Here is a 21,171-nt window from a genome sequence, read left to right as displayed (position 1 = left end):
TAAGAAGAATGAACTGATCTGGCAAAAAGCGTTCAGGTATAGACTGTCAACATCTGGAAATTTCCCATTGCAAAGAGGAGCGAGGGCTTTACAAAGAGCTGAACAAAGAGCTGAACAAAGCCAGCAGAATCTGAAATGTCTGCTTGCTGCATTTTATTCCCCAGTGTCAATCCCAGCCTAGCAGACCCTGAATACGAAGAGGAAGGATCCTTCTACTGTCTTCCAGAATAAGAGAGGGAGAGTCAAGCGGTGGTTGGGCTAGAGAGGATGCTCTGGTGTTGGGAACTGAGTAATCTTTGCACTGGCAGTGCTGTCACCAGCCTTCCTGCATCCCTAAGTCAGGAGGAAGGGAGGAGAGGTGTTGCAAGGGAGAGAGAAGGAGTATCTAGGGCACAAGACATCATGCCTATCCCTAGAGAAGCGATCAGTATGTCTCCTGGCAGGAGCTGTCTGCATGCCACCTGTGATGCTGGACCTCAGAGCCTTGCTGGGGGCAGGCTGTGGGTGCAGGCAGGATGGGCATCCGTCTGCTGCAGCGTCTGTGACAGCCCGGGAATCACATTCCTCCCGGGGAGCCTGTGCTGCCGCCGAAACCAAAATGCTGGGCAGAGCCGTGTGTTGCAGCCAGAGCACAGGAGAGACAGCTGGGAAATGGCTGCGTGTCAGCTCTGACATTTTGCCGTCAAATGTCAGAGTGTCTCTGTGCAAGCCTCGTCCTCCCACAGCAGCTTCTGCACTGACATGAATTGTGTGCTGCTCGGCGGGGCTTGTCAGCAGATGGGTGCTGGTGCTGGGAGCCGGCTCCAAGCAGCCATTTTCCAGAGGCAGTGGAGACAGGGTGCTTCAGCAGTGAAGTGTGCTGCCATCCTCAAAACAACACCTTTCAGATGGATGCATTGTGGCAGCACTGGAAGTACGGCAAAGCCTTATGGAGGGATGTGATCTGAGCATTACAATCGGCTACAAGGGCAGTAACAAGGGCAGGGGTGGCCCATGTGAGCAGATAAGCTCTGGGGGACCAGCTTTTTTCCCAAAATGCTTGGGAGGTGGGGGGAGGCAGGGGTGGGAAGACAGGGTAAACTTCTGCTGAGTTAAATAAAAATAAACTCAGATAAACTCAGAGCTCCTGTTGCGCCATCAGTGGAGCACAGGGTCCAAAATGGGGGATGAACTCCGCCCCAGCCACTAAACACCACTTTCAGCACGTGTGCATGTGTGTGCGCTAGGCTCAGGGTCAGGAGCTACTGCTACCCACAGTACCTCTTGAACAGTGGGATCTTGGGAATCCTAGATGTAAAGGATCTTCCCCCAGGAAGCGGGCAGAGTACGGACTCATTCCTTTCGGGCTCTGTGGCAGTGGCTGTGGGAAAGGAGCCAAAGGCTTGTAAGACGGAGGAGTCACTAAAAGGGGTGTAAAGGTTGATAGGAATTTGAGGGAGAGTTTGGAGTCGCACAGTAAATAGTCCAGTTGGATGTAGTCGAAGTGGTCTAGGAGATCTCTGTTCTTCAGAGCCTAATCCTGGGTGAAACATCCCAGCAACAGCAGACGTGTAGGTGAGTGTCCCCACCCTATAAGTCTCTGGTACTATCTACCAGAAGGCCTATCTGTTCTCTGACACTGGTGTTAGCATTAAATTTTGGATTATTGGGTGTTTACTGTAAACACTAGCTCCGTTTCCATCTTTGTGTTTTTATTTCCTGACAGCATCATCCTGTGTCTGTGAGAAGCACTACTATGTGTGGGAGGAAAGTACTTCTTTTGATCATTTTTTTATCATCTTATAATTGCTATTCTTACATCTCGAAGCTGAAAGAACTGAAGTTCCTGATGTTTCTGTGTAGCTGTCTTACTGCTTATGCTCTTGTTCTAACTTCTCTTATCCCACATATCTCAGTTTCCCTCGTGGGCTGCCATGTGCCTTTGCAGCTCTGCTCCAAATCCATTATCACTCCATAGTCACAAAAGCTGGGATAAGGTAGGCAAAGGCCACATGAATGCCACTTTCTGGAGTCTGAAGGTCAGTGGTGCCAGCAGACCTGTGGTCCTGGAGTCCAGAGCAGAACCACAGGATGCAGTTTACAGGATGCAGTTTTCAGGGTGCAGTGAGCACTGAGGATGCCTGGGTGAGTTAGGGGATGTGTATTGCTAACCCAAGGATGTTTGGGGCCAAGGTTTTCAGAACAAATGGTGGACCTGTGAGAGCAATAGGTCATTTTTTAATCTCTCAGGATCATCCTGGATCACTGATGTCTTTTCTGGTTTTTCCCTCTCTTTACTGCCTTAGTCCTCCCATGCACTTGCCTGTGTTGGATTCTCTGTAGTGTCGAAGGGAAGGTAAGTCTGTTCTGGAAGCACTTGCAGGCTGGACCTCCAGGTTAGGTGGGGAAAGAGAAATTAATATGTCCTCTGCACTTACATGTCAGATGCTGGTGAACATCTACAAGAAGGATGAAGAGGGACTTTTGACATGAGCAGGTAGTGATAGGACAAGGGGAAAAGGCTTTAAACTGAAAGATGGTGAGTTCAGGTTAGGTATCAGGAAGAAATTCTTTACTGTGAGGCACTGGAACAAGTTACCCAGAGAATTTGTTGATGCCCCATCCCCAGAAGTGTTCAAGGCCAGGTTGGATGGGGCTTTGAGCAACCTGGTCTAGGGAAAGGTGTCCCTGGCCATGTAATGAGATGATCTTTAGGGTCCTTTCAGCCCAAACCATTCTGTTATTCCTCTGGCTTTAAGAGAACTTGATATTTAATGAACACAGAGGGAGTGGGGCTCTTAGTGCCCTGCCTGTATGGCTCCTGGGACTGTTGTACTATTGTTAAGTGCAGCAGGTAATAAGATAAGCAGATAAATACCACAGATAATGTAGCAGAGAGCTGTGAAACAGTCATCTCAGAGCACCAGTTTGGAGGAACCAGTTTGAGCTGAGGCTTAACCATCAGCAAAGGGTGAGCAGAAGCCGGTGTGCTGTATGGGACCTACTTAACCATCACCAGTGGCCTCCCGTGGCCCCACTGAAGTCATCTGCTCGTTTTCACTGAAGAGGCCTTTGTGTACATAAGTAGTTGCATACTTTGGCGTGCTCCTCAGGCACCATTAAAAGAGTCAGGACCTCATGGGGCCTTCTGGATTTCGGAGAGGAATGGCTGTTGCTGCTTTCCTGTTCCAGTCTGATCCTGCTTTCCTGTCTCTGCCTGGACCTGTGTGTCTGATGTTGCAAGACCTTTCAGAGCAGTTCTGTATTTGGTTCTTGAAGGAAAGTTCAAGGTACCTAAAAAGAGAAAAAGATGTTTAATCCTGTGAAAGAAGGTAGACTGCTTTCACCAGAGTGCAGTGCTTCACTTCAGGACCTGTGCTGTTTTCCTGTGAGCACACAGTGCCATCTGCAGTGAGGTCTTTGTTTGGCCCAAAGCCCGTTTAGCCCTTTGGCCACTTGACTGAAATCAGTTACTCACTTTAGATAACTTTGAGAGGGGTCAGGTGGAATCACAAGTGTCGTCTCAGGAGCCTCCAGGGAGGGTGACGTTTTTGTCTTACATTGTGATGGTTTGTTTTCCTGAGGAAGGACCTTATGCTCAGGTACTTGTGCTTACAAGGACCTGTCTGTTTGATCCTTGTCAACACATGAAATCTTCAGTCAAACCGAGGATGCTTTAAATAGTCACTGCCTTTCCTGAGAGGTGACTTCCTCTGTGATTTTGTCTCTCTCTCTAGGTATCTGAATTCCCTCATGAGAAGTGTCCTCCCTGCCTCTCATGTGCAGCCTTACCTGTTCATGGGTGGTACCAGCTTCACTGATGCCCTGAAGAGCATTCCTCACCATGGATAGTCCACCCAAACTGACTGGTGAGACGCTGATTGTCCATCACATTCCTCTGGTGCATTGCCAGGTCCCTGATAGACAGTGCTGCTCCGTGAGCAAAAGGACCAACCCCTTCTGCCAGCCAGAGCTCAGCATTACACGGACCTCTGCCCTTCCAGACAGAGACCTTTCACAGACTGACTCCTTGGTATACAGCAGCTTTCTCCAGACCTCTGAAACCTCAGCAGAGGCCTCAGACAACAAAGATGGAAAAGCAAGGGATCTCATTGTCCCTGGTGTCAGTAAGCGACACAACCCTTTCCTGCTGAGTGAGGGTGAAGACCTCAGCATTTTTGGGGATGACTTGGGTCAAAAATCTTTCCACCTTCACAACTCACTTGTCGATGGCAAACCTCCCTTCAGTCTGCAGGAGCTGGCCCTGCCCCCCTTCCACCTCCATGACTCCAACCACATTGTGAAATCCTGGAACATGGCCAGCCGGTCCGGTGTGGTGGATGGGCAAGAGGACAAAATCAGCAGTGACGACATCCAGAAGAGGAACAATGCAAACAGGTGCCATCAGGCCTCAGAACGCATGGAGCTGGATGAATGCAGCTGCCACCGTGGCAGCTCTTCCAGCTTCTCCTTCGATGGTGGTGACCAGGAGTGGAACCAGAACACAGGTGAATCCCTGAGGAATCAGGATGCCCTGCACAGCCGGACATGCAGCTGTTCCAGCTCAGAGATCCAGCACTGTCGGTGCTACAGTTCATCAAGTCAGTCTGAAGTGATTGACCAACAGATGGGCTACATCAGCGACTCTTCCTGCAACAGCTCCGATGGCGTGCTGGTGAACTTCAGTGCTCTCTACAACAAAATGAATGGCCAATCTCAATCAAACCTGAATTCAGCCAACCTGTCCTGTGACTCTTCCTTCTGCAGCCACTCAGACACAGGAGCTTTTTACCTGGATTTGCATTCATCGCCCACAGAATCCAAGATGTCTTGCGAGTCGCATCACCCAGAGAGTTCAGGGAAGGTGTGTGGGTGCCAACACTCCTCCTCACCTGTCCTTGATGCTAACTGCAACTCCTACCACCTCCACTGTGAGCCTTGCACTTCAGAGAGCTCTGACCTCACTGCCTGCTTCCAGAGCCAAGCACGGCTCGTTGTGGCTACTCAGAATTACTACAAGTTAGTCACATGTGACTTGTCTTCCCAGTCGTCCCCCAGCCCCGCAGGATCTTCCATAACTAGCTGCTCGGAAGACCAGACCAAGGGTAGCCCAGCCCAACCCACAGAATACTATCTGTTTAGAAGGCCTGACCTGAGACAAGAGGAAGGCAATGTGGAGTGCAGTGAAGAGGAGGCAAAGGGAGAATCCACCCAGAACACGATTGAGGGTCAGGTCTATGTCAATGTGTCACCACCGAACCTCAACACAAGCCGACAGCGCTCCAGGAGCTACGATCAGAACCTGGACAGGAGTCCCAGCAGCAGGCTGGGCTCCTTGGAGCGCATGGTGAGCTGTCCAGTCAAGCTGAGTGAAAGTCCAGCAATACCCATCCAGAGTTCTCCCCCAAAGAGAGTGACATCTTTCGCTGAGCTGGCTAAAGGACGGAAAAAGAATGGCACCTCCCCACCGCTCCGGTCTAGCGGTGATTCCTCCTTGGAGTTCTCTCCTATACCTGAGACTCAGCGGGATTGCCCAACCTTCCTTGAAGAAAGAGCTCGGCGGAGCCAGAGTCTTCCACCCATGCCCTTTGTCCATGGCCTGAACCGCAGCTGTGAGGGCTTCTGTTTGAACCATGCTTTTGGGGACAGCCAGGCTTTGTGTTCCACCAAGGACTCGATCTCCAGTGAGAAGGTCCCCAGTGGGCATGGGGCAGGTGAGCAAGCCTCTCTCTCCCTGCTGATGGAGGCAGATGCCAGCTTCTCGGGTGGCTCTGCCGGTGGCCACGGACAAAAAGATGTTAGAGCCCGAGCAGACGGTAAGAAGCCAAACTAGGCAGAATGGAGAAATAAAAAGAAAGGCAACTCTTTGGGATATGAGGGGAGCTGCAGGGGAACCTGCATGGCAGTAGGAGACCAGTTCTTGTGCAGTTTGGCTCCTGATCTGCCTGGTTCCTGATCTTTGACCCTGGGGCAAAGCCTTGCTGTGCTTATTTCAGACTCATATCAGTGCAGATGTCTTGTCCTTATATTACTAAAGCCTCTTGAGGTTTTGTTCAAACCTTTCATATCATGTAAGGGAGGATATGACATTAGCACTTGGAGTCTGTGCAGCTTGAAGGGTTGTCTCCCTTCCAGGTATTTACTGTGCTTGCCCATAAGAATCACCTGCCCTTAACTCCCAAGACAGAGATGTGAAGATGCTCAACAAAGTCATGGTCACAGCAGATGAAGGGACTTTTTAAAAAGCCTTTCTTCTTTGGAGCTACTTGGGGCAGAGGTGGAGAGGTGGAGACTGTATAGCCAGCAGTCTCTTCTCCATGCAGGTTCAGGGACATCACACAGTCTCTGCCGGGACTTACAGGGTGAGTCCTGCAGAGACTAATCTGTGTGCCTCTGCTGGAAAATCCTGGTCATGTCCTCCACAGCGCTTTGGATTGTAGCATTTGTTCCCATGGAGAGTAATTGTCACAGTTACCTCTGTAGGAAAGCCTGTAATGGGCGAGTTTTACAGCTTTCCACATTGATATTGGTTTCACTTGTCCTTGTGAGGAAGCTGTGTGACACTCCTGTTGGAGGTATGGCTGTTTCTCCAGCATGGCAGGAGAACTCTCTCTCTGCCTAGACAGGTCTTGTATCTGCTGTCCAGGAAAAGCCCATCTAAAATGCCTCTGACCAGACCATTACAGTAAATAGCCCCTAACATGTCAAAAAACAGACTGCCTCCATTAAGAGGTCCTGAAGATTTCTGTCAGGAGATAAGAACATGTTGTTCGTTTGCCATGGCAGGGGTGGGAGAGGTTTTGGCCTTTGAAGCAAGAAGTTTTTAGGTATTGTCCTGTTTATTGAATGTGTGTTTGGTGAGGGATGGCAGAGAAGGCAGGTCTCTTCTGGGAGAAGACTGCTTGGGAGCAGCCCTCTTACTTTCAGAGGGAATGCTTGGAAGTAGTAAGGACTGCTCAGGGAGGAGGAGGCAGACAGGACCTCTCAGGAAAATATATCCCAGCAGCTTCTGCCTGCCTCCCAATGTGGGAGGCATCACTGCTGTGCAAGAAACTTCTGTTTGCAGCTGGAGATAGAGGCATGTCTGCCTTGGTCCAGCTGAGAGCATCATTGAAAGCCTAGAGGTTCTGAGAGGGACTAGAGGGAAAGCAAGCCCTGCTAAAAGCTAGGGATATGAGTTAGCTATAGGGAGGAAGGTCTGGAACACCCCACAGGCAGCAGGTAACACCAAGGCCAACCAGGGATCTTGATCAGCCCCATGTGTGCATCCAGTGTTGTGTGTATTGTGCACTGACTGCATAGTGTGTCACACTTCAGCTGTGTCCCTCAGGATGTTGAGGCCCCACCAGGAGCTGGAGGAATTGACACACAGGAGATAAGCCCAGCACACTCCCTCAGGACATCCCAGTACATCATTTGCTGGAGCAGACCAGCACTTTCCCGAGTTGGAAGCAGGATACTGGAACATCCTACTTAGATCTGGTAGAGGCAGGGGGATGAAGGAAGTTCCAAAGGGTGAATAGTTACAGGAGAAGGAAGAGGGAGGGAGAAGGGCAAGCAATCAGCCTTTGCAACAGCACCAATATATTGGGATGTGGGACCAGAGCTGCAGTGCTATTGCATGTAATGCTTGTGCTTGGCTGTGCGAGTTCTCAGTGTCCTTTGGTACAAGAAATCTGATTGTACCACAGTGCACTGGGCCATATCTTTGTGGTACTGCTTGGGCAGAGGCTGCTTAAGGGCAGGAACCTGACCCCATGGCTTTGAACTGTCCAGGAAGCAAGGGATTGGGAAGGGATGTGAAGCTGGTGACCCTACCAGGACAGACAGGTTGCTGGTGCAGTCTTCCAGACAGCTGTCAGCAGCTGGAGACTCTGCATTTGAGGCCACACATCTTTACATTGCCAGCTCTTGATGTGTGTAACCAGGTCAGGCTGGAACCACTGCATGTTTAACTGGCCTCTAGCTTGTGCTCTTCCTTCCAGAACAGAGGGCACATTCCCTTTTAACCTGCAATCTGCTGGGCTGAGGATGATCGTCCCTCTGCCCATGCTCACACCTTGTTCCCCTTTCTCTCCCCGAAGGTGGTGGCACAGACAGCAAGCCTGTGGTGCGCTACAGCAAGGACCAGCGCCCCACGACTCTGCCCATCCAGCCCTTTGTTTTTCAGCACCATTTCAGCAAGCCACCCAAGGCACGTGCCCTGCACAGCCATTTTGCTTCCAGCCTCTCCCAGCTCTACAGCTTGTCCAGCAACCGGCCTTCCAGCCAGCAGATCTCCTGTTCCCAGTCCTCAGCCTTGGCCAGCTCGGCAGAGCAGGCAGCAGTGGCGGGGAGCCAGGCCCATGGCACGCTCGTGACCCAGCGCTCGGCAGACGGAGCTGCCTCCCGCAACGATGGGGGCATTAAGAAGTCTGCCCCCGAAACAACCCGTCCGTCCCCACTGGGCAGTTACTCCCCTGTGCGATGCAACGTGCCTTTCTTCCAAAGCGTGGACTCCTCCTCCTCGCCCCCTGCAGAGAGAGCTGAAGACAGCCAGCCACCCAGGAGCAGGTCCTGCCCCATCTCTGCCAACCTGCTGCCCACGAGGTCATCCCCTGCTGTCAGTGCCATGCAGCCCTCCAAAACCACCAAAGCTGATGCCCTGAGGCAAAAGGAAAACCCCAAGATGATTCCCAAGAAGGAGGCACCACTGGAGCCAAGCCCACCACTCTCTGAATACCGACTCCACAGTGGATCCCTCCCGCCCCTCTCAGTGAGTGGCATGTCCATGAGCAGAGTAGGAGGCCATGCAGATTCCCACTGGAGAAGTGGCAGTGAGAGCAGCAGCTCTGGCCCCCTGAGCAGCATGGGAATAAGGCCCATCAATGGTAGGTACCCATCCTCCAGAACCTCCTAGTCTGGAGCATCTCCAGCTCCCCATGGCTATGGCTGCTCCCTATAGTACCAACCCCTCTTGTAGCTACAGCCCAGGATAAATTTGCATCTGGGTGCTGCAGAAAGACCTACACTAAGAACGTGTTTTTCCAGTCCCAACTCCTCCACTGTGTCTCTGGAGAGGGGATTGTGGGCTGCTGATCTTAATGCACCCCATGCCAGGTGCTTGTATCCCAAACCTGCTCCCTCTGTGCCTGCAGTCACAAGGCCATCCAGGCTCCTGTGCTGCTCTGCCAGGCTGTGGCCTCCACCTCTGTCCATTTGTGTGCGCTAATGTCCTGAAATGCTGCTGGACTTCTGAGTAATGTGCTGTCTCTCTTTCTCTGTCCTCCTCCTTTGTCTTCTCTCTTCCTGTGTCCTCTCCATATCCTCCTGTCTGGTGCTCACTGCCTGCGGCATCCTAGCGAACCACCTCTCTCCCCAAGCGCTGAAGTGGCGGGAGTACAGGCGGAGGAACCCCCTGGGTCTGGACCGCGTTTCGGGGCTGCCCAGCTTAGCAGGCAGCCTGGATAGGAGGCAGCAAGAGCCTCGGCTGAACCGGGGCAACCCCATCTTTGAGCTCCCTGGCGCTCTCAGCACCAGCCATTTGCACTGCAAGCTGAACGGTGCGCACCGTCTTTCCGCTGGGGGGGGTCTTGGGAGGTGACCTTGGGACTCAGGTTCAGTATCCCTTGGGGCCCAGGTTCAGCCTGGATTCATCACTGCTCTGCCTGCTCAGAGCAGGAGGGATGATGCATCTGCTCACATGGGACTGGAAGTTTCAAGAAGAAGGTCTTATAGCCTCACTGATGGCTATAATCTGTGTGGAGCCTCCCTCCTTCTCCATGAGGTGAGAGTAGTCAGGTCCAGCTCTGGGCTGGATTGAAGGGAAAAGTGAATGACCCGAGAGCCTGCTCAGACCTCAGAAAGTGCTCCTTGTCTGTGGTTAGCTTGTAGTTCATGTCTCACACAGGAGTTTTGGCCCTTGGAGATTTCATTGTGTGCCCCACAGTGCCTGACCACAGTGCCCCAGCCCTGGAAGTGTGCTATGTGGTGGGCTGTAGCTTTCATGGGGCAGCTGACAACACTGGAATGCTTGATGGGGCTCTGTCTTCTCCAGGCTTTGCCTTCCTTGTCCTCCAAAACATGTGCTGGAAGGGTTGACAGGGCAGGCTGCTTTTGGCTGAACCTCCAAGAGTCCTGTGGGGAGAGCAGTGTGGTCTGTTTGTGGGAGGGAGAGCATTCTTCAGCCATTCATGGAGGGAATTCCTCAAAGCCCTACACCTCACTCTGCAAATCCAAACAGTTTCTCCATCCCTCCAAGGGAAGATGCCTAGCACAGAGCCAGGGAGTCAACCAGATGGAAGTCAGGCACATGGAAGAATTCCTGCAGAAGTCACTCCTTGAAAATGGAGGACATCCTAGAAGACAGGCAGCAAACATGTAGTTTATTGCCTGTGGATGCCTGTGTGTGACAAGTAGGGATTCTGTTCTCTCTGTGCTCGTTTTAGACCCTGCTTGCTGGAACTATCCACGCAGCAGCACAGTCTGGTGCAACAAGGTTTCCAATAGCACCAGCCTATGAGAGTGAATCCCCCCCAGCATCTTCCAGAGCCCCTGGGCCCGTAGTCAAGCTGGAGCTGGATGTTGGGTGGGCTGTGGAGGTCAACTGTACAGGCACACATTGCAGACCATTGCTGGGGGAGGAACAAGCCTGTGGTCTTGCTGTCCTAGCAAGTCTGGGATGAAGACTGCAACTGGTGCATGTTGCTTCTAGGAAAAGCAGACAATGTGGAAGAGGCTTTGTTGTGAGAGGTTTGGGCTGATCCTTCTCCCCTCTGTCTTGGCCATGCAGGACAGTCTATGAGGCAACTCCAGCTTACCTACAATGACTTCTTCCCCGACTACTTCTCACTAGCGGAGAAACCTCCTGCTGAGTTCTGCCTCTCCCCAGATGGCAACACAGAGTCCATCTCCATTGACCTGCTGCAGAAGAAGGGTGAGTCTGTGCATCACTCGTGGATGGCAGTGTGGTGTAGTGCAGCATAAAGCAAAAGTTTGTGCCTCTCTGTCTCTCATCTCATCTCTGTAGACATAGTGACTTGAACTTTCCCTGCCCTTTCCACTGTAGCACCGCAACTACATGTCCCCCTGGACTGATGGCTGTTTCATGCTCCCACCCCAGTCTCTGTATGCAAGGGTAGGCCTGTGTATCTGTGTGATGGTGCAGATGTGCTGACCCAAGATTCTGTAATTTAGGTTAAAGGTTGGTTGGGTCCTATGTGATAAATTATATTAAAGGATGGAAGAAAAGATTCCGAAGTAGGACAAGATGTGGCTGTGATGGGACCCGTGCTAGAGGCAGGGCTGGGTTTTGGCTGTTTGACAGCTGTCTTATCATCATTTAAGAGGCAGAAGGGTTCCCGTGCCTTTGCCAGCTATGTGTTGGTGACTACCAGGTGGCAGCTTTCCCTTCTATTTCAGTTCTGTTCTCGCAGTATCCCGGTGCAGATGTCAGATTACGCACCACTGGCTTGTTACTGACAGTCATCACAGAACTTGCCAAAATGCAAGGCTTCTGCCCTGACACCCCAAGGCATCAAAGCAGCAAGAGACTCATTGCCTCAGACCCCATCTCTGCTGTCTCGAGGGATGGAGTGTGGAGGTGATGGTTCATGTCCCTTGGGAATACTGACAGGTTGTCCTACTGTCAGGCTGACAGATGAGTGTTGGAACCAGCAGGGACAGATCTGGGCAGGGGTTAGGAGAACCTCTGTGTGTTTTTGGCAGAGAGGGCTTGTGTGTAGACATTGGCTTGAAATGCCCCTGCCTGATTTCTCTGAGTGTTTTGTCAGGGTCTATCCTGGCAGCCCCTCTGGCAGCTCTCTGACTTGTTCTTTCCCTCTAGGTCTGGTGAAGGCAATCAACACTGCTGTTGACCTGATTGTGGCTCACTTTGGAACCAGCAGGGATCCAGGGGTGAAGGTATGTCTTGCATTCAGCATTCTGAGTGACATGGAGAGCATGGCGAAAGATTGCCTCTCCATTCTCTTCCAGTCAAAAACTACAGGGATCTATCAAAGGCAGTAGTTCCAAGAACAAACCAAACAAAGGTGATGGGATGCCATGCAACAGGTAGTAAATCTGTGACAATTCCTGCTGCATGGTGCTGGGGGTGCTAAAAGAGAACGTGTATTTAAAGGAAGATCAGAAAAACACAGGGAAGGGAAATTCACCAAGGTTTACTAAACACATGAGAATAATGTCCAGCTTAGACAGTCTCTGAGCTGAAAGTAGTTGTAGGCTGTGAGAGTATTAAGGGCAAATACTATATATGTTTGCTCTTTTTTAAGTCTTTCTTATGTATTTACAATGGCTCTTTATAAGAAAGAAAACCAGACCAACTGGACTTCTGGTGTGATGCAGTGCACCAGCTCTTTTTTCTCACACAGTGGAATGTTGTCTCTCCCTCCTCCATATGTCCCATGATTTTGGTGTAGCACTGTTGCCAGGGCACAGTGCACTGTCCCCCCTCACTCTGTGTCTCACAGGGCTCAATAATAATAAAAAAGTGCATCAGTCACTGCCTATCTGGGGTGTCTGGGCATTCCCTATAGCCCTTACCATCAACGTAGAGTGCCTCTCTGGGGCTGGTTGTCTATGGCCTGCGCTCCCCTCATTTTCTAGGTTGTCCCGGGGTGTCTGTCTTTGGTCTCTGCTCCCTTATCTCCCATTTCTGGAATAACACAGAAGCACAGCAATTTTGCTTCTGTTTGTACCAGGCAGTGTTTGCAGTCCTGTGACACCCAGCAGCATGTTTGTGGTGCCTCCTCTCAATGCTGAATGCTCTGTTTCAGGCAGGGGACTCTGGGGCAGCAATGTGACACTATTGGGACATGACAACTCCCCTGGCATGCTGTCCCCAAGGAGAAACCTGACTGGGACAGTTTCCAAACCTATTCAATCTTATCTTAGAGCCCAGAGTAATTTTCCCCTAATTAGGACTGTTGCTGATGCAGAGATTGCTGGGCAACATAACCGGAGCTGTTGAGATTCCCACAGCTTTTTGAAAGACTTCACTGTGAATTCCCTATTCTTGTAGTGTTCGTTTGGGGAATAATTGCAACATTCTCTCATTACTTTACTTACCAGACAAGGCTGTGGTTTTGGCCTCGGGTTTCATTAGGCATCAGTGTGCCAGGGGCTGAGCATTCACCTGTCAAAAGGCAGCACCCGCCCCTGCTGCTGCCGTGCTCAGTGGATCTGACAGGATTATTCCTGAGCCAGAAGTTCAGTTTCAGTTCAGGGCTTTTGTGGGCCTGTGCCAACTGGTCAGTATAATTCCAGCTCAGCTGGTAAAATCTGTGCCCTGAGCACCATTTTCTGACCCATTTGGAAAGACCCTTCAGCAGCTCAAACACTGTACACAGCAGAATATGTCCTTGCTCTGCTGGTGCTGAGCTCTTACACACTTCCTCACCTCAACCTGAGCTCTGTCCATCCATTTTGCCCTCACCCTGTTTATTTATAGTAATCCCTAGGAATTATAGCTTGACGTGTCATTGAGTTAAGTGTTCCTTAACCCTTTGGTGCTGGTAGTTCCTGTGTGGTTTGCCACTTCCTGCTCCAAAATTAGCAACAAGAAAATGCACAGCAGCAGAAAAATCCCCTGCTCCTTTCTTCCTCCAGCAGGACAACCTTGTTATAACTTTTGGCAGAACCAGACATCCCTTTTAATTGGGATATCCTCTTCCCAAGCTAGGAGGTTCTTTTCCCAGGCTTTGCTTCTTCCCAGGCTGGGAAAGACCTTGCAGGGAGCAGTCCAGAGCTGGTGTATGAGGCATTGGATTGAAGGGGAAGACCCTGAATGTTCAAGGAGCTGCTGAGCCTGGATGTTGCTTACTGGGTATCTGTAGTAGGCATGTGAACTGTTTCCATGCATCTGTACCTTGAGAGAAGTTACCAACACTTTCCCTGTTGCCTGTTGTCCATTAGGCCAAACTTGGGAACAGCTCCGTGAGCCCCAATGTGGGACATCTCATCCTGAAATACCTGTGCCCTGCCGTCCGGGACGTTCTGAGTGATGGGCTCAAGGCTTATGTCCTGGACATGATCATCGGCCAGAGGAGGAACATCCCCTGGAGTGTGGTGGAGGCATCCACCCAGCTAGGTATGGATGTTGTGCAGCAGTGCCTGCAGCTCTGTGACACTTCTGTGTTGTTGCTGGGAGGTGCTGGGGGAGATTCACTATGAGGATGAGAGTGCAGACTAACACCCATTTCCTTGCATGGAACAAGGTGCTCATTGACCCTTCTGTGCAAGACAGGAGAGACACTGCTCTAATCTGCCTAAATATTTATTGTCAGTTGCCCTGAAATTTCCAAGTTCTCATATAGCAGGCCAAATCAATGAAAAAAAAAATAAAGAAAAAAACAAAATGAATGTATTGGGAAGCCTCTTAGCCTAATTGTGGCAAATCTACAGCTCTGGGGTTATCCCTATGATTGCAGACACACCAAATTATAAGCACCCACCACAATATTCTGTTTATATGCTGATTTTGAGCCAATGACTGTGATTGTCACTGAAATGTGGGAGGCAGGTCCTTGCAATATTGAAACTCTCCCAGAGTTTTGGAGTTTGGGACAGACCACAACCCATCTCCCACATGGAGTCCAAATGTTGGGATGGAGTAAGTTCACATTGGCGTTTGGCAGAGTGGGAATGCACACACAGACATGGACACGCAGACAATGTCTTGTCTTGCCTTGATGCTCCTTCCCATGGTGCTGTTTTGGCTTTGTTGACCACAACTAATCTCAACAATTTGCTTCTCTCCGTAGGCCCCTCTACCAAGTTGCTGCACAGCCTCTATAGCAAGATCAGCCAGTACACGGAGCTCACCAACCACACGATGAGGTTCAACGCCTTCATCTTCGGCCTCCTCAAGTAAGCAGGACCCTGGTGCTGGCTGCATGTCCCTGTCGAGGGCTGGCAGCAGCTGCTGCTCCTTGACTGCAGGCAGCCACAGTTGACCATGAAAAAAACTTAAGAATGTGGAAAGCCACTTCCCAGAAGTAGGTGAGGGAAGGAAGAAGCCTCAGGGAGGCTTAAGGGAACTTCCCTGTGAGCCTCAGGGAACTCCAGATGGATCAAAACCTCCCCTCTCAGGTCGGGACTGAGAAGGGGTGGCTGTTGTCATCTTGCTTTAGCCCCAAGACATTAGGTGGGAAGGGTCTATCTGTCCAGCTTCATGCAAGATTAGACATATTATATGCATACATCATGGAAATCCCTGTTTAAATCACTGTTTCCTGGAGCTGCAGTGAATCCCAGGGTGTGAGGCCTTGAAGGAGGAATTGCCCTGGTCCAGGACTCAGGGCTGGTCCTTCCAGTTTGGATAAGGAGTGTGCACACTACACTCAGTGTTAAACAGAGGAAGACAGCAATGCCTTTTTGTGGGTGAAGGGATGAGTGCTGCTAGGATGGTGTTTCCTTGCTCCTCTCTAGTGGTCAGCAAGACCTCTGTAAGTGGCAGCAGAGGCCCCAAGATTTCCAAATACTGGAGAACCCTTACAAGCAGGAACAAGGTCTGCCCTGCTGTCCCCACACAGGGTGGCCCAGTTCTCCCCTGCTGGATACCAGTGTATTTTGGGCCAAGCCACCAGCAGTGACCTTAGGTTTGTAGATGATTTGACTCTTCCACACAAGCCTCTTCTCAGCAAAGCAAAGCTCTGCCAAGGACATAGGAGCAAAATAGTGAGGAACCTTGCTGGAAACATGTTTGTTAGGGATTACATTTGCACATGTAAGGCTGGCTGGATGTTCTGTGTGGCAGACTGGGTGTTTGTGATCAGTGCATGCTGATGGGACTGACCAACTGTCCTTTCCCTAGGTCTGGAGGTTCACAGGCTCATGCTGTGTACATGCCCTTTTCTAGCCACACTTCTTTTTGTAGAACAACGAGAATGAATTGGATGCATAGATTTTAACTGTTTTATCTTACCCTGCTTTTTTTCCATTCCTGCAGTATCCGGTCCTTGGAGTTCTGGTTCAACCACCTCTACAACCATGAAGGTAAGATCCTGAGGGCTATGGGCTACAGTGGGGGCCAAATTCTGCACAGTGTAGGGCATGGAATGAAAATGTGCTTCTCTTGTTGCTCTCTCAGCTTGGGCTACTCTTCTCTGCCCTAAGCTGAAGGACTAGGCTATACACAGCCTCAGTGCACCAGGGAAGTCCCAGGTGGAAGTTCAAGCTCCATGCAACTCCTTCCACCTAAGCCTGGGCATCCATTCACCTTACCAGCTGCAGCTAGCCTTCCCCAAAGCTATCACCTACAATGCAGATCCCTCAATCTGTCTGCAGGAGACCAGATCTAACCCTCCTCAAATTTCTGTGTTCCATGCCCAGTGCCTGAGAGTTTTGTATGCCTGGAGATGTGCACTCTTAGCTGAAATCCTTCAGGCATGGGAAATAGAAAAAGTGGAAAGGATAACCTCCTGACAGACAAAAAGCAGATTTTACTGGATGTATCTGTTTTGTATCAGAATAGACTAGACTAGACTAGAATAGAATTGGACCTAAGCCTGTTGTGTTTTTCTGGAGCAGAAGACAACCACCTATTTCAAGCCATCATTAAGAGCTGGAAGTGTGAACAAAAGCTAGAGCTGTCAGGATAATGAGAGCTAGGCAAAGGGGTGTTGTAGGTAGGGTGCAAGTCCTGCCTGTGGTGTAAGTTTGTTATCCCAGTGGGGCCAAATGGCTACAAATCCCATTCCCAGCTCTCTCCCTGAGAGTGAGACCTGACAATAAAGGAGGGCGGAGGGGCAGTGCAGTTGTGGTTAAACCAAGTGAAGAATGAATCCTGCAGGTAGAAATGCTAGTCCATTCTCTGCTAAGATCCACAGTTCAGCCGAGACAGATCCTGGAAAGACTGTATTCAGCTGCCCCTGACACCTCTGTCTGCAGGGGACTGGTACTGGTCAGATCTGAGGCTCCTTGTTCACCTCAAAAAGTTGAAGAAAGGAATTTTAAAATGTGACAACCCTTTGATGCTCTTTTCTCCCATCCTACTTCCGTGGCATTTTGTGGCAGAGATCATCTGGGAGGTCATGCCAGGCAGGTCCTGGCTGCAGGCACAACTGGAAAGCAGTATTTGGGCCGGTTTGCTGAGAGCACACAGAGCATCTGGTGCTCCCTGACCCAGGCCTAAGCATAACACTGCCACCACAGCTCTGACCAGAAACTAGTGTCCAGCACCTTTCCCTATAGCTTCAGCATCTTTGTGGTGGCTTGGCATGGTGGGAAGAGCCTCTCCTCTGATTAATGTCTCTTGCCCTACAGAGCCTCTCCTCTGATTAATGTCTCTTGCCCTACAGATATCATCCTGGCACACTACCAGCCAGTGGGTTTCTTGTGCCTGTCTCACAGCGTGTGCCAGCCTCTTTTTGAGGAGCTCCTGCTCCTGCTCCAGCCTCTCTCTCTGCTGCCCTTCAACCTAGACCTCCTCTTCGAGCACCACCTGATGCAGATGGGCAAAGAGCAGCAGCAGCAAAAGGAGCTGCTGCGTGTGAAGCAGGACCTGCTGCTGTCCGTGCACTCCACCCTGCAGCTGATGCGGACACGGGGCAGCAGTGAGGATCCTGATGGCTGCAGCACCGTCCCTGAGACATGCCAAGGGGGTGCCAGAGATGATGACATTTCACCAGGGCACAGCCCACAGCAAGCTGTGAGTGAGAAAAGGGTCAAGGGAGTGGGGGCCTCCTGTGGAGATGGTGACAGGGAGGAAGAGCGGAGTAAGATGCGAGAGAGCACGTGGGAGAGGAAGAAGGACAAGCAGGCAGGCTGGTGGTACCAGCTCATGCAGACCTCTCAGATTTACATCGAGGGATCAGCTGAAGGCTCAAAGTTCATCCGCTCGGAGAAGAAGAAAGCTGCTTTGAATACTGCACCCAAGTCAGTGGAGACCCACAAGGCACCACCACCCCGAGAAGGGGTGGTGGAGGGCGCAGAGGCTTGTCCCATTGCTGAGGGTACCTTGGAGGAGAGGCCCAAGGCTGCCAGCAAGCCAAGTCCTGAAGCCATGGAAGGGCCACTGGAAAAGCCCCAGCAGGTCATGGTCAGCGAAGAGGTGAAGGAACGGAGCTGGCCCTTCTGGATGGGCAGTCCCCCAGACTCGGTGCTTACAGAGCTGAAGCGCAGCAAGGAGAAGGAGACTGGGACTCAGCAAAGAGTGGGAGCAGCAGCACCAGCCCCTCAAGAGGACAGCAGCACCAGTGCATCAGAGAGCAGCCAGGCTATCAAGTGGGGACATTTGTTTGGGTCCAGGAAGGTACAAAAAGAACCCAGGCAACCAAACAGGTAAGGGCAGGGGTGGTGTGGGGCTGAGGAGGGCTGGTTAACCTAGAGTGCAGCAGTGCAGATGGAAGTCAGGCCAGTAGCTACACCATTGTGGTACCTCAGGGGTCTGTCACCCCTGCCAGCCCACCTTAACTCTTCCCATACCCTTGCTCAGTCCACCTCATGGGCCTTCCCCTTCTGCCTGAGCTCTACCACTGCCTTGAGTCCTAAATCCCCTCTCCAGTGGAAGGGCCCCTGCTACATGGCCCCATCATCACCTCATCCCTCCCAAAAACACATATTGAGAACAGAACACAGAGCGATCCCTGTTGCTCACAACAAGTGAGGAGGACATGTGAAATTGCCCCCAGTAGCTGAGACCTCCCTGCACTGCCTTTCCATCACCCTTACTACTCCTGAAAATGTCCACTGGAAATGTCCTTCCCAGTCTAGGCTGTGGTGTGTCTGGAGAATGCTGACCCCTTCCCACCAGGAGACAGCCTGGGGACCACAGTGCACTTTGTGCATGAAACCAAACCTCTAAGGCGTGGCCTTGCCATGAGATTGGCTGCTCCATTCTCCCGGTGACGCTTCCGTGCTGCCAACTGCTTCTGTCTCCTCCTTCCAGGTTGCCCTCTGGCTGGCTGAGCTTGGACAAGTCCGTGTTCCAGCTGGTGGCCCAGACAGTGGGGGCAAGCATGTGGCGTGAAGCAGCTCCTGAGCCAGACCCTCCCCAGCCAGAGCCCCCTGAGGTGCCCCCTGCGGCACTGCCGGCCCGGGGGATGTCTCCCCACCCTACCTGGTGAGTGACACCAAGTGGCCATCCTGCAGGTGCTGGGATGCGGCAGGTTGGGGATGGCATGTCATTTTCCTGGCCCCCTTTGTAGATGGGGACTAGGGATGGCTGGGGGCAGTGATGTAGTTTGTTCATCCATCCACTGCAACTCTGCAGTCTGTGGGTGAGTGGGAGCTGGGAGGCAGCTGGGAGCCTGGCTGGGGAGGGAGGCAGGGCATGTTTTCCTCGTTCATCTCTGCCTCTGGTCATCCCTGAGTGGAATAAGCATCCTGTGGTGAGCTAACTCTTCTTTCCCTCTGCCTACAGTGAGGTGAAAGCTCTTTGCCATCACATTGCCACTGAGGCAGGACAACTGAGCTTCAACAAAGGGGATATTCTGCAGGTCATCTCCAAGGTGGATGGTGACTGGCTGCAGTGCAGCCTTGGCTCTGAGAAGGGACTGGTGCCCATCATGTATGTCACCCACCCAGAGGATGAGGACTATTGACACATCTGGGAAGCCAAGCACAGTTCTGTGGGCTGCTGAGGCTCCTCTGGGGTAGCCCACCCTGCCAGAGGAACAAACACAGCTTCTTGCTAGTTTCTTACCTTTCTTGCCATTACAGAATACAGTAACCGTAGGTGGTTCCTTCTTGCTCCTCCCTGTGCAGCTGCCAAAGGCCAGCTCGGCCCCCTGGGGTCCTCTGCGAGCTGCACCTCCTATTGCCAAGCATCGCCATGCATGCAGCCACACCAGGGACCGCCTGACCCCCCCCTCCACCCCACACTGTCTCCAGCACCCACAGACCATGGACTCCTACATTACAGGAACCCAAGCAGCGCTGCCCCACTGCCCAGCTGTTTCATGCTGGAGGGTGCAGGATGCTGTCCCCTTCCCAGGGGTGGCAGCCTTCTGCATCCCTGGCATCCTTAGCCGCAGGGTGGGAGCACCGTGCCTGGGCAAGGTCTCTGCAAGGCTGGGCTGATGGGTTCTGTTGTGGTTTGATGGGGGTAGGCTCCCCCACCAGGGGGGAGCATCCCTGGAGCATCCCTGTCCTAATGTGTTGTTGTACCATCTGTACCACCTGGTACAGCCTAGTGGGTTGTACCAGGACAAGTGGCCTGGCAGTGTCACACTGCAGGGCTGGGGCTGTGCCTGGCCACAGCCAGGGGAGGGGGACAGGATATGTGTGTGTGTGTGGAGCAAAGGGGCGCGGGGGGTTGTGAGGAAGGTGTGTGGATGTTCAGTGTTATGTAGGTCTGGGATGGGTAGTGCCACCCTGTGCAGAGATGGGTGCTTTGGGGGTTGGCCCCATGCCCTTCACACTGAGCAGGGAGCCAGTGCCTGGGAAGCCCTGGAATGCTCATTGGAGAGGGTTGGAGGGGAGGGGATGAGGGCAGGGTCCCTGACTGAGCTAGGGATGTTGGGGGCAGTGCTTCCAGCAGGTAGATCAGTGGGTGCTCCCAGAGGGAGTTGGGGAGCCTGGGGAGGGAGGGATGGTGCTCCCCTTGGCACAGGGTTTCTGGTCTTGCTGAGCAGTGCCATGGGGTGGGGGGGATAAGTGTTGTGCACAAGCACAAGGGGATACTGGAGGTCCTGGGGTCCTTGGTAGAGGCAATGCCAGTCAACCCCTTCCTTGCCATGTTCATGCCGCCTGCTGTAGTGGGGATCTTCACCTGCATGTCAGGTGGGGAACAGTGTTAATGAAAGGCCATGCCAGTATTTGGTGCCTTGGCCGGGTTGACGCTGTTCACAGCATCGTGCCTGGGCTGGCTTCACCATGGCAAGGGGCCCTGGTCTTGCTAGGTTACCTCCTGCTTGTACATCGCTTAGCGGACGTTGCACCATATTTAATTTGTATTTCCCTGTTAGAATGAGGTGTCTCGCCTTTATTTATTTCTTTATTTATGATGCATATTAATAAAAAAGGTGCTGACTGAGCTCCCTGCTACCCAGTCTTGTGATTTCAGCGCCTCCGTGGGATGGGTCTGAGGGTTACCTCTGTTACCTGGGACACTGCACTGCAGGCTTTGTCCTGCCTCTGCCACAGCCAACTCCAGACCTTCAGGAGGAGATAGGTTGCCCCCAGTGATCAGACCTGTCAGCTCAGGCCTGAGGAGTGTGGGGGGCTGATGATATGTCTTGGGGAGGCAACACT

The 21,171-nt window shown here is 52.0% G+C and overlaps 1 protein-coding gene across 8 annotated transcripts in view; it reads left to right on the top strand.

The window, feature by feature from the left end:
• The window catches only part of RUSC2 (RUN and SH3 domain containing 2), a 60,468-nt gene extending 39,506 nt beyond the window's left edge, over positions 1-20,962 (top strand). For 3 of the 8 annotated variants that reach the window (XM_018077268.2, XM_018077267.2, XM_018077269.2), the window contains exons 3-13: positions 3,717-5,795; positions 8,064-8,849; positions 9,321-9,521; positions 10,751-10,894; positions 11,804-11,880; positions 13,891-14,065; positions 14,739-14,844; positions 15,926-15,972; positions 17,277-18,258; positions 18,866-19,039; positions 19,340-20,962. In XM_018077268.2, the coding sequence (XP_017932757.2) occupies positions 3,824-5,795; positions 8,064-8,849; positions 9,321-9,521; positions 10,751-10,894; positions 11,804-11,880; positions 13,891-14,065; positions 14,739-14,844; positions 15,926-15,972; positions 17,277-18,258; positions 18,866-19,039; positions 19,340-19,520 (4,845 nt within the window). In that variant the 5' untranslated portion in view covers positions 3,717-3,823 and the 3' untranslated portion in view covers positions 19,521-20,962. The remainder of the gene's footprint in view (positions 1-3,716; positions 5,796-8,063; positions 8,850-9,320; positions 9,522-10,750; positions 10,895-11,803; positions 11,881-13,890; positions 14,066-14,738; positions 14,845-15,925; positions 15,973-17,276; positions 18,259-18,865; positions 19,040-19,339) is intronic. The other 5 variants (XM_018077273.2, XM_018077271.2, XM_018077272.2 and 2 more) reach the window with 3 other exon arrangements.
• The last annotated feature ends 209 nt before the right edge of the window (positions 20,963-21,171 follow it).

The sequence above is a fragment of the Manacus vitellinus genome, unplaced genomic scaffold (genome assembly GCF_001715985.3).
Source record: "Manacus vitellinus isolate BGI_N305 unplaced genomic scaffold, ASM171598v3 scaffold_36_pilon, whole genome shotgun sequence".
Classification (NCBI taxonomy): Eukaryota; Metazoa; Chordata; class Aves; order Passeriformes; family Pipridae; genus Manacus; species Manacus vitellinus.
The sequence above is the reverse complement of the archived record's forward strand: the minus strand, read 5'-3'. Positions and strand labels throughout refer to the sequence as shown.